The sequence below is a fragment of the Phocoena phocoena genome, chromosome 8 (genome assembly GCF_963924675.1).
Source record: "Phocoena phocoena chromosome 8, mPhoPho1.1, whole genome shotgun sequence".
NCBI lineage: Eukaryota > Metazoa > Chordata > Mammalia > Artiodactyla > Phocoenidae > Phocoena > Phocoena phocoena.
Genome location: NC_089226.1, coordinates 64,233,877 through 64,249,943, shown reverse-complemented (window position 1 = coordinate 64,249,943; position 16,067 = coordinate 64,233,877). Strand labels below are relative to the sequence as shown.

General features: G+C 38.6%; 1 protein-coding gene across 2 annotated transcripts; it reads right to left on the bottom strand.

The window, feature by feature from the left end:
* Positions 1-1,604: 1,604 nt before the first annotated feature.
* On the bottom strand, positions 1,605-15,775 carry WEE1 (WEE1 G2 checkpoint kinase). 2 transcript variants are annotated; one of them, XM_065881727.1, is made up of 11 exons: positions 15,199-15,775; positions 13,531-13,736; positions 13,010-13,073; positions 12,484-12,656; positions 11,878-11,999; positions 8,280-8,426; positions 5,320-5,415; positions 5,139-5,224; positions 3,824-3,994; positions 3,586-3,731; positions 1,605-2,816 (listed from the first exon to the last, which is right to left on the bottom strand). In XM_065881727.1, exons 1-11 carry the CDS (start codon positions 15,772-15,774, stop codon positions 2,663-2,665), a joined length of 1,941 nt encoding a protein of 646 aa, XP_065737799.1. In that variant the 5' UTR covers position 15,775; the 3' UTR covers positions 1,605-2,662. The 2 variants fall into 2 exon arrangements, with proteins under 2 accessions (XP_065737799.1, XP_065737800.1); XM_065881728.1 differs by lacking the exon at positions 15,199-15,775 and adding an exon at positions 13,913-14,043.
* Positions 15,776-16,067: the final 292 nt, after the last annotated feature.

The window sequence follows — 16,067 nt, the reverse complement described above, 5'->3', positions numbered from 1 at the left end:
CTGCATTTTAATCTTTCTGGGAAATTCTTCAATGCTTCCATATTAGCACTTGCAGCTGATTCTCCCAATTCTGACCTTATGCTAACAAGTTCTTATTCCATTATAAAAACAAACAAAACCTGTTCAATGTGCAGTGTGCCCATCCAATGAAATCCTATCCCCTTGTTTCCATGCATAGACCTCCTAGTTCAGGCCCTCCTTACTTTTACACTGATTTAGTACAATGGCCTTAAAGCCAATCTAAACCTAATTCCCACGATCCATTCTCTAACCTGCCACCAGCTTCTTCCCAAGGTGTAGGTACATAAATTGTCCTTTGAGCCATCCCTCCAACATAGCATTTACCACATTTTATTGTCGCTTTGTGTTTACATGAATCTCCTCTATTTTATCCCAAGTCCCTAGTGGACAAACACTCTTTCTTTGGTCTACCAGTTAGTACATATAAGGCACTTAACCTAAGTACACTGTATTGAATATGAGCCCAATTCTCATGATCAGTTTTCAGAGAGCCTCAGAATTCCCTCTTTGAAAATCAGATTTTTTTCCTACTCAATCTACTACTCTTAAACAATGTGAAAAACTTACTGCAAATCTTGATGAAAAACACCTGATATTTTTCTTTGAAGCTAGTGCACTAGAAAAATGCACCTTAACGACTTAGTGATGGCTCACAAACACCAATTATTATATTTCTTATAGCTTTTTCCTCAGTGGCTGAAATGTATTACCTGCTCCAGCCTATGCAGCTTTTTCTGTCTTCCATACCTGTCAGCTTTTATATCTATCTAATTTATCTGCACCAACTCCTCTAGTGCCTCTAAATTGTACTTTTTAACATGCCGTGGGCTTAAAAGCTAAAATAATCAAGCTTGTTAGAAATGTTTATAGCAGAAAGAAATAGACCCTAATCAAGAGAAATGATGTACCCATGATCAAAAAGCCCAAGGATCTTGCAATGTTCATTTTTACCTGCTAAAAGGCCTTCACTGCTTACTCTCTGGTTCTAATCTATGTCAGAAAAAGATGTCACATAGAATTAGCACTGTTAATCACTTAAACTTGCACTCTCAATTCTAAAATCCAGGCCAGTTTAGTGAGTTAAAACCCTCTCCACTTCAAAACTCTTCTGTGACTCAGTTCAAATTAAAAAGTTGAGTCCTATCCATTACATTCACTTAATAATCTAAAGCTATATTAAACCACACTATACATTTCTAGCAGATCAAATGCATAATATGCAATGTGATGTAAAGATATTATTTATGACAAAAAACATTGAGGGTTAATGGGTAAATTTTTGTTAAATCTCAAAATGTAACTAATGTAGACTAAAGCTCATCATTAAATAATCAGTGTTTCATATTCTGTCAAAAATGTGCCCTCTGCTTTTAGTATTTCATATGCATTATACTCTACATTTTAAAATGTAGTGATAATGGAGATAAAATAGTAGAAAACAGGCATCACAAAGATTTAGACAATTAAAGTAAGCTCAGAGTGACTTTTAATATGCCAATCAATGTTAATAAAACACAAGTCAAACAGACTAGTGCAAACATGTTTTAAACCAAAATAGAAAAACAAACAATAGACAGATTCTATTTTTTTGCAACATCTGTTAGCCAGTATTATTAGTCAAATGGCTAATCACACATAAAACATATTTTGTGATAAGCTTGGGACAGTCAGAAGTCATTCTGGCATTTCAAATAGCTATGTACAGTATCACCAAGATTAGTTTATATACACAAATATTGAAAAGAAACCAGGCAAAACATTTAAAAAACAGACTAACAATATAATCAAGTACAAAACTTGGGTGGAGGGAGGAAACATTTTTTAAAAAGAGTCAGGGAAGGGCATTATCAGGAAAAAGTACAAAACCAGTAATAATTATACTACATTAATACAGCATTCCAAAGGGGGGGGGAGGTGCATTTCTCCAATGCACTAGCTTCAAAGTTCAAAAAAAAAAAGGCAAATAGCTGCTTTTCATCAAGAGCAGCTATATATTTCACATAATTGTTTTAAAAAGAAAGCCTATTAACAACGATGATTGTTTAATGCTACAATTTTACAGCAAAGACACAACTAAAATAGCAGCAAATTCACAAGGCAGTACTTCCACAGAATCATCATTCCATGGTGCATGCAATGCCTACAAAGTGCTCCCAGTGGGATATACAAGTATAATTCACAATTTAAAAAAAAGAAATATAAGATTGACACACAGGTACATTGAAGGCTGAGGAGTACTGGGTCTCTTAGCATTTCCCTTTTCAAAGGGAGAATAGGTATGTAATAAAGCCCTTGAGTCCTTTTTTACAAGTCACTACAGAGACAGATACCTTTTATTACAATGCAACAGCTAACTATAAGCAGCACACCACCACAGTGGTTAACCCTGGAAAGGCTGGTGTAACATCCAACAGTGACTGACATCCTACAGAAGACAGACTGGTAAAACTAGACAAAAGCCTGATATAGCACTGGTCAAAATACAGCTTTGAACTGTAATTCACAAATAAAAGTCCTAAAACATATTTCAGTAAAACTACTGACACCGATTGAGAAAGTAATTGCAAACTGGATTCTAGCAGTGATTTCAACCTAGCTTCCTCTTGTCACAGTTTTTTTTGGGGGGTGGGGAATGAGTAGTTCAGTATATGGTAAGGCTGACAGAGCGGTTCATTTTCTTTCCAATAAGTCGAGATGTTCTATTACTCTGGGTGGTGGACCTTGTGGCCATCCGGTCAGTGAAGAGTGCTCTTTCCTCAGCCGCAGCTTTTGCCATCTGGGCTTTCTTGAGTTCTCTAAGAACGTAAAAATAGGAAACAAGACTTTTCACCTACTGTATTAATCCTAGGAAGGGATCCTAAGAGGCCAAATACAAACTACATTAACAGTTGGGAGATCTTTGCATGATATCATTACTCATGCAACTGAGGAAAGAAAAAATACAGTATTGTGAAGATCTCTTTACATAATACAGACAAAAGGAAAATTCTACTTCCTCTTTATATGAACTATGATGGCTATCAAACTAATGGCAAAGGAACCTTTAAATATTTCAAGTCAGTTTTATTAGGTTAGAATCAAAACGGCAGCAATAAAGCAAATGAATTAGAATGATCATTCCAACCAGTTTTCAATAATGTCAAAGGTCATTCAGAGCAAATATGAGAATCATCTACTAACCTAATCGACATTTACTTCATCCTTTCATATAAATAAGTAGAATAGAACGTTTCAAGGAAAATGTTAGTTTATGTTGAGAGTGTGGAGGGAAAAAACTGATACCTGCTCATTTTAGTTTTTGTGACAATTTGGGGCTTGGGGATTATCACCACTGCAAATATATGCAAGTTTAAAAATTTTTTAAGTCCATAATTTCAAACTTTAGAAACAACACAAATTTATAGGTCAAATACCAATGTAAAGCAGAAATCCCCAATCTTTAACCGTATAACATGTCAAGCCACTATATTCCTCACTGATGGAAAGCCTAAATCATCTCTCATTAAAATTTGAGAATAAAAATGAGAAAGTAAAAACAAAACAAATAAAAACTCCATCACTTACTTCTGCAAAAGTGAATTTTTGAACTTTTCAGCATTCAGTTCTATTCGTAATTGTTCTGCACTCTTCCTAGAAGCAGACAGCAATACTGAATGCTTTACCAATGCCATTGCTGAAGGTCTTCTCTCTGGATCTGGATGAATCATAACCTTAAAAAGAGAAGTAAAATTAATGTAAAGGCATGCAATTTAATAAAATATTGAGTCATGTCAATAAATTGCCTCATACATAAAATGCTCACTTTTAGCAACTCTGTAAATTCTTGGGAAAGCACTTGTGGAATCCGAGGTAATCTACCCTGTCTGATTTCATGCCATTGGTCTCCATTTCTGGGAAGAGGTTCAGCACCAGCAGCACATACCACTGTGAGGGCAAGGGCAAAGATATCCGCCTTTGGTAGATGAGTGTAGTTCTGTAAGATTAAAAAAAAAAAAAAAAAAAAAAAAGAAAAGGGAATATAAAAATGGCCAAAATAAAGTAAGATTACACCTCAGTGATGATTTGGGTGAGAAATAAAACGAAATTAAAATGTCCAATGCCACATTTAAGTTTAGGACCTATTCAGAGAACAAGCTAAATTTGGGGAGATAATTATTTTTTTTAATAATAAAATAATATACACTCTGGGGTGGGAAAGTAAATACATTTCTAAAAGTATTTAGGCACTTCTAAAAGGCCTCTTCTTTATCACTAGCCCAACTCAACTCTCAGAAGAAACTCCTATCCCCCTGGGGGCATTCATATGAAAATACAAAACATACATACATCAACAAGTCAGAAATACGCATATACATATAAAACACAAATATACATATAAAAAGAACAATGGAATCATACACTTCATTTGTTCTACTTGTTCTATTTTCATTCAAAACTCTTATCAAGAAATATTTTGCAACACTCTTTTTGAAATAGCAGTATTAACTATGTGCCATAATTTACTTAATCATTCCCTTACTGCTAAACACATATTTACATCATTCTCAATTTACTTGTATATGACTATCTCTGAAGGAGAGACTCATAGAAATGGAAATTTTGGGTCAAAGGGTACATGATTTTAAAATGTTGAAAGATACTAACTTTTTTTTTTTAAGATTTTTTTGATGTGGACAATTTATAAAGTCTTTACTGAATTTGTTACAATATTGCTGCTGTTTTACGTTTTGCCACGAGGCATGTGGGATCTTAGCTCCTTGACAATGGATCGAACCCACACCCCCTGCATTGGAAGGCGAAGTCTTAACCACTGGACTGCCAGGGAAGTCCCAATACTAACACTTTGATCCCCAAAAAGGCAATGCCATTTTAAAGTTCCACCAGTAGTGTATGGAAATTTCTCTCTTACTGCAACTCCACCACTGCTGAATATGATAAATCTTTGCCTTTACTGACTTTCGCTAGATTAAATACGTCCACAGCTAACAGTTTACACTTTCTATTTTGTATTACCTTTCTACAAGTTATTAGCATAAAATTTCAGTACATCTGCATTTATAGTTTTCTAGCAACTGGTTAAGTGTTACAAAGCAAATGGCTTAAAGGAGAAAAACTACCTCCTGCAAAACTTCATTTGCAAGAAAACGGCTATCACCCTCTTCAACTTGTGGACTAGAGATTCTTGTTACATGCCCAAGGTCACCTAGAAGTATTGAAAAAAATACAGTCAAGAATTAAAACAAACCAGCCTCTCCCTCTTTATTTTGAGGAAATAATCTGATTATTTTTCTTTCTTACCTATTTTAAACATAACTTTGTTGGACACCCAGTCATCTTCATCTCCTTCTTCAGAGGCAGCATTTGGGATTGAAGTTCGAGATATGAAAATATTACCTGTCAAACAGTTATTGAGGTTAGCCATACTAACAGTTAACAGAAACCAAAGTTCACAAACAAGTCATATAACAGAATCAACCAGAAAGCTTTTAAATATATAGATTCTTATGTGTTCTACCCCAAACTCAGTGAGAATGAAAATCTCAGGGGACAAGAACTGGGACTATATTTTCTAGGAATATATTTTCTGGCCTAGCACTGGTCCTTGAACACTTGGAAACCATTGCATTAGACCCTTGTCACCTACACACTGATCTTCAGCAGTTTTAATTACTTAGAAATAATACAAAAGGCAATTAACATACTAATTTGTGATGCTGCCAAAGAACAAATTTTAATCTAATGCTACAAGGCTGGTGTGAAAAGAATAAGTCATGTAGCTATTGAGTTTGGCTGACCATACAGCATCTACACCCCAATGAGGTTCTGTGGTTCATTATTTCTGCTGTACACATTTTTTTTTTTTCTAATTCAGGTAAGCTCATGATTAACGTAAGTTTTAGTGGCAGATTTTATTTTAGTAGTTTTATCAATATAGTATAGAAGTTATAAATGTTACATTTACTAGAGTCATCTTTCCAATTTTGCTTTACTTACAGGACAACTTATTTTATGGTGGTATTTGTAAATTTAAAACTTCACAAACCTTAATATTTTCAACTTTTGTACTTGTAATATAAGAATCCACTATGTTTGTCTGACATTTAATACAAGCTATGAGTGAGTATGGGCAAACCTTACTGATCCACGTTAACTGCCATCAGTTCAAATATAGTTTTTCCTTTTGGAAAATAAACATTTTAGCAAGTTAATGTACAAAAATTCTTCACATAATTCATATAACTAAGTTGTGCAAAATGATTTAAATTCCCGTGAATCACACATATTTCCATAGATTAAAAAAGAAAAAAAAAAACCACCTCATTAAATTCAACTTAAAAACACCTAGCCTACAATGTTTAACTTAAATCCATCAACCTTTTAGTTATAACTTCTAATTTATAGGATAGAGAAAGGAATAAGCTAGGAAGCAACCAGTCAAACCCAGAAGAAAGGATATCTTGCAAGACAAGGTCTGTATTATTTTTATTATTTAAGTAGGGGAAGGGTAAAACCTAAAAAAGAAAAATGGATTTAACCTGGTGTAATGCATGGTCCTAAAATGGAAATGAGTTTGGACGAATCAACTGTTAAGGACTTTGGTCAACTAGGAAAAATTTTAATATGATCTGGCTACTATATGAGATTAAAATTTACTGAAATGGAAAGGTAGAGACAGTTGTCTTAAAAAAAAAAAAAAAGTTATGGGGCTTCCCTGGTGGCGCAGTGGTTGAGAGTCCGCCTGCCGATGCAGGGGACACGGGTTCGCGCCCCAGTCCGGGAAGATCCCACATGCCGCGGAGCGGCTGGGCCCGTGAGCCATGGCCGCTGAGTCTGCACGTCCAGAGCCTGTGCTCCGCAACGGGAGAGGCCACAACAGTGAGAGGCCCGCGTACCGCCAAAAAAAAAAAAAAAAAGTTATAAAACAGTATGTACATTATGATGTTATTTTTGATTAAATGAGAGGAATTTGCACTAAAATGTTAGTGTAGGATTCACCTGCATACTTTTTTTTTTTTTTTTTCAGTACGTGGGCCTCTCACTGTTGTGGCCTCTCCCGTTGCGGAGCGCAGGCTCCGGATGCGCAGGCTCAGCGGCCATGGCTCAGAGGCCTAGGCGCTCCGCGGCATGTGGGATCTTCCCGGACCGGGGCGCGAACCCGTGTCCCCTGCATCGGCAGGCGGACTCTCAACCGCTGTGCCACCAGGAAAGCCCTGCATACTTTTTTTAATGCAAGACAATCTAAACGCATGTACCATTTTGTTTTCTGAATAAAACAGTAACATTTTGATGGCATTTTACAGGCTAGAAATACCACCATGTTTGTACAGCACATAAGTTTTCAAAGCATCTTCACAGCTCAGTTTATTCTAATAACCCTGTTAGTAGCACTGATATTATAACTGTAGTTCCAAAGATTAATAGAAGAATGGGGATTTAATTTTTTTTTTGTCCAGCTTGTCTATATTTTAAAATATTCTACAATGTACTAATTACTACTTCTGTAATACAATTTTGTTTCAGTTTAACATAAAATTACGTAGGCCTACACCTTGATTCGTACCACTGCATCTTCAGTTTGAAACCTCATAAGCCTTTGAAAGAATACTATGAGGTTGGTCTGAGCCATAGTATGGTCGATCTACTAGAGCCATTTATATATAAAAATCAATTTTTAGCTGAAAATGATCTAATGGTAAAGAGAAAAAAAATAAAACCACTATGTTCCTAAACTCTCCAGTGCTTATTTATCTGCAACATTTTAAATACATTTATAATCACAATACATCTATCATTTTGTTTTCTGGGTCATACAGTGACAATTTTATTATTTCTTTTACAGACTAGAAATACCTCCAGGTTTGTAGCACCTATGTTTTCAAATTTATCATTTTATTCTAATAACCATGTTAGTGGCACCAGCATTAATTTAAAATTATGGGTCTATAGCCTAGTACAAGAGACGGGCTTTAAACACAGGTTCTTTTAGTCTCCCCAAAGTCCCACTCCGAGACTACATGGTTCCCATAAGATGCAGCACATTTTTAACTTTTAGTAAAAGTGAGTTTGTTATTTCAAATTTGGGATAACAAGGGAAGAGGTGATGGGAAATAAAACAATACTAATAAGTGGATCAAAAATCTTTTAAAACTAACAATGAAAAAACAAAGTAAGATGTTTATGTTCCCATATTATTTTAATGAAGTCATTTATTCTCTATAACCCTAAAGAACACAGGTCAGAGGATCTATAATACTTACTAGGTTTTATATCCATGTGAACCAAAGACATTGAATGAATATACCTCAAGCCCCGGCCAACTTGCAAAAGGAGATCCTTCAACTCTGCTTCTGTAAAGTAACTCATGCTTCTGTAGTTTTCACTTATGGCATCAGCTAAACTTCCACCTAACAAACACAAGAAAAATTAGAATCTTCTTCTTCCTGAAATATTATTTTTCTTCCATCTTTACTGTATGACCACACACAACCAAGAAAGTGACATTTTATATAGGACCTATTCTCTTCAACCTGTTTGTGAAATCCAAATTTTATTTATTCTTTCAGTAGGTAATACACTCACATGGGTACAAAGTACAATGTAAAGTCTCTGTCTTATGAATACATACTTCAGCAATGCACCTGGTTCTCTTTCCCAGAGTAAATCAATGTTATCAGTTTCTTACGTATTCTTTTCAACTCCTCTTTACACAAGCGAAAACATATTTTCATTATCTTGAAGATCATTCTCTACCAATATACAAAACTACCCCTTTCTTTCTTGTGTCTACAGAATTCCACTGTATAATTGAATGGTAATACACTAACCAATCCCCTAATTGATGGACATTTAGAAATAATTTCCAAGCCTTTAATACTACACACTGTGGTCTCAGGAATAACTTCGTACATTGGTCATTTCACACATATTTAGTATATCTCCTACAAACAAACTGCTGGGTCAAAGGGTATGTACAATGTAATATACACATGCATAGTGTGTGTGGGAAACAGTGTTTTATTACATATAGAATACATTTCTGTAGCTGAGAGGGCCATTTCTGTTTATCCGGCAAAAGAGCTTAGAGTTGGTATTCACACCATCAGTGCCAAGATCTGATTGCCTCTGAAAGCTCACATAAAATAACAGTACACTCAGTTTCTGATTTCAAAATGGCTAATACTTAAATTCTGCTAGCATAAGCTTATGTAAATCTGGGGATTTGGAAGATAAATCTGGGGCAATAACACACACACACAGAGTGCCCCTTAGAGAAGGCTGTACCAATTCATACTCCCATGTTTAATGTGTGAGAATACCTGTTTTCCCACACACTTAACAACAGAGTCTAAAAATTTTGTAAGTAAAAAACAGTATCTTAGTATCGTTTTAATTTATACTACCCTTACTATGAATAAGAACATAACCTACTTTTATAGAATCAGTCAAACCAATTAGCTAATTTGTTTATACTTTAAAAAACTTTAAGTTTATACTTAAAAACTTTGTTTATATTCTGTCTCAGAGGAAACGAGGAGTTATTGTAATAAATAAATAAATAAATAAACCACTTCCGTTTAAAGCTTAGTTGGGAATAATAAAATCAGAACCAAGGTAATAAAATCTAGGTCAATGATATACTACTCAGAAAAGGAGGTCCTATAATTTGAACAAGACTGAATAACAAAACGTCAAATGTGTTTAAAAAAAATAAATAAATCACACACCTGGAGAGCTTAGGATTAAGTATGTTTTCTGAACTTAACTTGAACAAATCTTGAAATGCAGGAAGAAGAGGGGTCTAGGAGGGAGCAAGTCAAGAAGCCTGTCAGACAGGTGAGCTTGGAGTCCTAGATCAAGTTTACCAAGAAATAACATGGCTGCTTTTTAGTGGGTCTAGCAGCTACAGCTAGGCCAGTTCCTTCTATCTTGTTGCTGAAAGGGCAAGAGGTGAGAAAAGCAAACTACTGATCTTTCAGGTTCTCCTCCCCTATCTATCAACATTTTTCTACACCTGTTTATCAAGAGTAGAAATTCAGTCTATCACCAAACCAAGAAAAAAGGCTCAAAATGCAAACGATGTTTGAGACAATAAGGAAATTCAGTTAAGATAAAGGATATCAGTTAATCAACACAACAAATGAATGATAACAGAATCCTTCCCTGTGAAACTGTAGAAAAGGATCTAAAGACCAGGCCTATTAGGACATTCAAGGGTTTATGTGGAGAGAATGGTGGAAAAGGGAAACAAAAGAAGAACTCACAAATGTATCTAGATAGCCTCACTGTCTTTCATCTAAGCAAAATAAACAACCATACAAAGAGGCAGTCCTATTTTACAGAGGTCTATTTGTTTTTTAAAGACCCATATTCCTTAAGTGTTTTACAATGCTCCAAAATAATAAACTATTTCAAAAGATTATTTTATAATCTAACTTTATTACAGGACAAGGTCTCTGTAATCTGAGAGGGTTAGCAAGATGGCTCATTCCCTCCCAACTCCCAGGCCCAAGAGTTTTCTCAAAATCATCTGAATGACACAACCATGTATCTGGACTGTGGCTGAAATACTTGAGAGCCAGGCACATCCAACAAGGTGAGAGGCAGATAGAAACTAAAAGGAGACGGCATCTAGCAAATATGGAGGGGAGAAGGTATTATGGTAAAGCTGTACTATTATTAAATGCAGTTACTAAAAAATGGAGGTTAAGAAACACAAGGCCATGGGCGATAGCTTCAAAAATGTTTTGATGGTATGAAGAGAAACATTTCAAGAGATGTGTGAAACAAAATAGCAGCAATGCTGTACACTGAGCACTTACTCTTTCAAGGGTGGAGATTAAAATGACAACTCAATGAGAAGTCAGGTATGAGAAATGAGTCTTTTACTTCTGTTTTGTTTTCAAATACAGAAAACCTGAATCTACTACCTATAACACTTATTCACAAGCTATGAAATGGCTGGTCTTAAGAAAAAATGAGAATCAACAAAAATAATCTCTGCTACTCGACTGTTCATTAAATTCTAAATTCTCTAATATTCACTGAAGATATACAGAAATAAAAATCCATCATATATAAAGATTTAGGTATTTAATAACAGCTGTCTGTAAGAATCAGAAGTGAGGCCGGGACTCTGGTAAAGCTTTAATAAAAAAGGAAGGACACACGTTGATTGCTGAAGGACCTGATGAAATTCAAAGCTATACAAAGGTCCAAAGTTAAACCTCTATAAATGCTTGTTTTAGCGGGGGAAGGAGGGACGGAGGCACAACTAGGGAACTAAAAGAGCATAACTCTTACTTTACAGAAACATCTCAGTGGATTCTAGTGGTAAACTAGGTTGGATAGATGGAAGGGGGAGCAAGATTCAACAAATGGCTAAATTTATATCAATGGAGAGTCACTGTCATTTTTTTTTTTTTTGAGTCACTGTCATTTTATGAGTAACCAATATCAGTTTTAGCAGCACATAAAATGAAATGGAAAGGGAAGGCTAGATGCAGGGAGCCTGGATTATTAACTACTATATCCCCCACACACACTATGCTAAGTGCTGGGGATACCAAAATATATATGGCAAGGCTGCTGTCCTCTCAAGAAAATCAGTTTAATATGAGTAACAGGCATACAAATAATATGCACGCAAGAACAAGGTTTTCAATACTAACTTCCACGCAAGAATTACTTGCACTTGAAATTCATGTTGAAATTCAAAGATCAGGCTTCCGATCTTTGAATTTACAAGAGATAAAAGATATATAGAATTAGAGCAAGACTTTAGATAAAAAGAAGTATCTCCTTGGTGTTCATTTTCTTGAGCTTATGAGTTTACAAGGGAACCATTATATTACTCACCATTACAATATTCATTCTGTATAAGCATATGGTCATCTTCTGCCCATGCAGAGAAATATCGAACTACATGAGAATGTTGTCCAAGCACTGCATGAGCATATACTTCTCTCAAAGCGTTCTGCCTAGAAGTTTGAGATTAAGAGAATGGTAAATCATTTTTATTCAAGCCTGAAATGAGTTAATTTATCTGAAAGTTCATAAAAGAATCTTGACTTCTGGATCTATCATTATGCTGAAGGACAACTTGCTTGAAAGAGAGGGAGTTAAAACTCTGTACCAGATTTTTCCAAAGACTTCCATTAAAGAATGTTAGAAAGAAAGAAGCTAGCTGGCCCTAGAATTCAGAAAAGATGAAACTCCACTTTACTATGAATTCATGGATGCTACTAGAAATAAGAAATTTAAGTTAGGCTCCAAGATCAGACCCCTTATATTATTCTTCCAAGTCCAATAAGAACTAATGGCACAAAATGAAATGGATCTGATTAAATCATTACAACTTCTCAAACGTTAGAGAATTAAATTCAATGATTGACCACCTAAAACCTTAACATTTGTAACATCATACTGAACGAAAGAGAAGAAGACAAAATCTTTAATACATACTCATCAACAGAGCCAGCCAATGGCTTTTTTGATCGCTTTATGGCATAAATGCATCCATCCAGCCTCTTCACACATTTAAACACAGAACCAAATTCTCCAGAGCCAATCTTCTCTAGCTCATGAAATTCTGTTGTATACCGTGACTTCATATTGCTTTCAGTAATTGTAATTCTCTGTAATAAAAAGTGTATCCATATATATATATATATAATACAAAGGTATGAAAATGATTTTTTCACTATGGTGATAGCACTATGTGTGAAATTTTTAAATTATATCTTATGTTTTGCAGGTGCTCTGTGGGAATTGTTCCATTTGTAGATGTGTTTTTGATGAACTTGTGAGGAGTGACAAATTCCGCATCCTCCTATTCCACCATCTTGACCCCTCCCTAAAAATTATACCTTATGTTTTAACATACATATATGGTAGCTTGCATATGTGGCTTATTTAACATGTATATGTGGTAGCTTGTTAAGACGTAGAAAATCAAATTTCAAAAACAATAAAATCAAAATCTATTTACTTTAGCAGGTCTTGTTTCATCTTCAAACTCATAATCACTGGCTTCCATGTCTTCACCACAGGAACTGAAAAATATTATTTTTTCCATCAACATATCTGACAGATACATCAACTAGAGATCCAAAACTTTGTCTGACAGGTATATAACAAAATGAAAATTTAATGAATGAAAACAGAAAAGAAAGCATTTAATTTTGTAATGACAAGATACAGCTCAACTGATGGAAATGTTGTTCTTGCTTAGATACACCAACACCACCACACATATAAAAAGCCTTTGGAAATCAACCTTCTCTGCCTGTCTCATTTTGACACCAGCAGATTTCCTACTATCTAGGCTCTTTATTCCTTCCTTTCCCATACCACTCTTTTCCACAGGTGATTACTGAGAACTGCTAATAATGGAGAAAATTCTCAGTGCATAAACTTCCATGTCATTCAGTTGAAACTAAACTTTAATAAGTATACCAAACCAATCTTGGGTGGTTGGGGAACCACACTGTTGAATAATAAATAACTTACTCATTCCAGTACGTTCTCTTTCTTCTACGACACTGTCCTGAGGAATGAAGTAACACAGAATCTGGAGTAAAAGGATTAATATTCACTTGAGGAGTCTGTCGTATGTCAAATTCCCTTTTTCCTGACTTTTCTGTATCCATGAATAGAGAACCACCTCGGAGTTTGACAGAACTGGAATCGATTCCTCGAGCTTTGGAGAGCAAACTCTAGGAGGGGGAAAAAAATGTTTAGGATCCAAGTGCTATAGCTGGCCTTCTCAACCTAACTTTCAACAAGGCTTTCGCGAGCCTGAATGTGTAGGTCAAAGCAACACACAAGCCTTTGTTATCTTTCAAGCAAAATAAACAGTGGTTAACTTAGGAGCCTGAAGCTGGATACTAACCACCTTTTCCGAAAAGGCCAAGTAAAATAAGGTCTCTAACCCTAAAAAGAATATAAATGCAGACTAAAATTAAGTTCATTCTAGAGGATAAAAGTTAACAAAACCTTTCAATACATCTAAAAGTGGAAAGCAGTCGGGGAGCCCCATAAAAGCTCCCCTCCCCCATCCAAGTAGGGCTTTGAAAGCCTCCTCCGTAGGACTCCTCCCCTCACTTCCAGAGGGATCTGGCCGTGAAGTCGGCTAGCAAACAGTAGAGCACAAAAGCACACATCTTCCTGAGGTTTATGACTAGTAACGGTACTGAAACTGACTCACTTAAAAAGGTGCATTTCCTGCATTAATCTTATAAATGTGGCACCTGTCTTAATTTCGGGAAGTGTCCGTTTTAAAATCTTGTGTTACTTCTAAAGTTCTAGAAGTGGTCATCTGCTTACTCACTAGCCATTCAGCAAACAGGTGCTGAACACCTACTTCTTTAAGATACCTTATTAACGGTATATGAAAGCCTGAGGGTCCAGGCAACAACACCAATGCTGGTTTTTAACAGTTGGACGTTCCTAATCCTGACACTTAGGCTGACCAAATTTGGGAACTGCAAACCCAAGGGTGTAAACAAACGCTTACCCAATAAATATTCTGTCCGGAAAGAGGCTTAAACGCTACCCCTTAGTTATTTACGAATCTTTTTAAGACTGTAAATGCTTGAAGGCCAGCCTTTTCTCCCAAGTCGAAGCGCAGTCTCCCTCCGTATCTCAAACTTTCCCCCATAAGGCCACCTGATACGAAACGATAAGCGCATGAATTTTTTTTTTTTAACCGAACTCCTGCGTGCGCCGCCCAAATTACAGGACAGAACACTGCGTTTAAAAGCCACCTGATGGCTGCGGCGCTCAGGAGTGTCAGGTGGTCGGGCCAGGACCACTCGAGCATCATTCCAAACCACGTTATCGGTGCCACACTCCCCGCTGCCACGCTCGGGGAGGCCCCGACTCGGCGGGCGTTAAATCGTCAGCCACCTGGACTGCGCCGATCAGCCCTCTTGAAAGATGAAGTTCCAGACGAGGCCCATTGTTCAGTTACATAATCTTAACGGACAACTTCTGGGCAGGGCCCAAAAGAGAGGCTGCCAACTTTTTTGTTGCGGCGCAGAAGAGCGAGCGCGGGTGCGGCCCGGCGGTTATGTAACCGAACGCGGGCAGCGCCGCGCTCGGCTCCCGGCGCCACTGCCTTTTTAAAAGGCTAGGCCGGCGCGGGCTCGGGGCGCCCCAGCAGCTGCGTCCTCTCACCTTGGGGGTGTGCGGCGTGTCGAAGAGCCGCAGCTTGCGGAAGGTCTTGTGGGGCGGGGTGCCCGGGTGGTCGGGCAGCGGCGAGCAGGGGCCCTCGCCAGCCCCGCGCGCTCCGCAGCCCCGCGGGGACGCATCCCCCGGGCCGCCGCAGCGCACAGGCGAGAACGAGCTGCCCAGAAAGTAAGCGGCTGCAGGAGACTTGACCGGCGACGAGGAGCCGAAGCCCTCTTCCTCCCACGAGTCGCCCTCGGCCCCGCCGCCCGCCGCGTCCGCGCCTGGGCAGGCGCCCCGCAGCAGCATGTCCTCCTCCAGCTCTCCGGGGCTGCCGGGGGCCGGGCCGGGTGAGCGGCGGCGCTCGGGCCCGGGCTCTGTGGGGCTCCGCGCAGGCGGTAGCGGCGAGTCAGGCTCCTGAAAGGCCGAGTCCTCCCCGGTGCTGTGGCCACTGCCTTCCTCCTCCTCTTCCTCCTCCTCCTCCTCACAGTCGCTGCTGGGCGAGAAGATCAGCTTCTGGCGCAAGGTGCACGAGGCCCCGGCGCGGAGGGGCGGCGGCGGCTGCTGCCGGCTCAGGAAGCTCATCGCGCCCACGGGGCCGGGGCGGAGGACCGGAGAACCTGGGCCCGCGGAGTCCAGGGCACGGCCGGCCCAGGGGGCGGGTCCGCCACGTGCGACTGGGCGCGCCTGGTGGCCGCGGCGGCGGGCCTGCGCGGCGGCTCCGGGACTCTCGGGGCGGCGGCCGGCGGGGGCGGCGGCGGCGGCGGCGGCGGCGCGGACTCTTCTGCAGAGGCGGGGGGGCCCGGGCGCCGATGCTGGGGTCTCCGCAGGTCCAGCAGCAAGTTCGGGCTCCGCGGCTTCCCGCGACCGTTAACCAC

Excerpts from the sequence above, each read along its gene's own strand:
- WEE1 (XM_065881727.1), bottom strand. The coding sequence starts at position 15,774 with ATGAGCTTCCTGAGCCGGCAGCAGCCGCCGCCGCCCCTCCGCGCCGGG. Across the intron at positions 5,225-5,319 it reads CAAAGTTATGTTTAAAATAG|GTGACCTTGGGCATGTAACA; the intron begins GTAAGAAAGAAA and ends CAATACTTCTAG. Across the intron at positions 2,817-3,585 it reads AAAAATTCACTTTTGCAGAA|AGAACTCAAGAAAGCCCAGA; the intron begins GTAAGTGATGGA and ends TTACGTTCTTAG.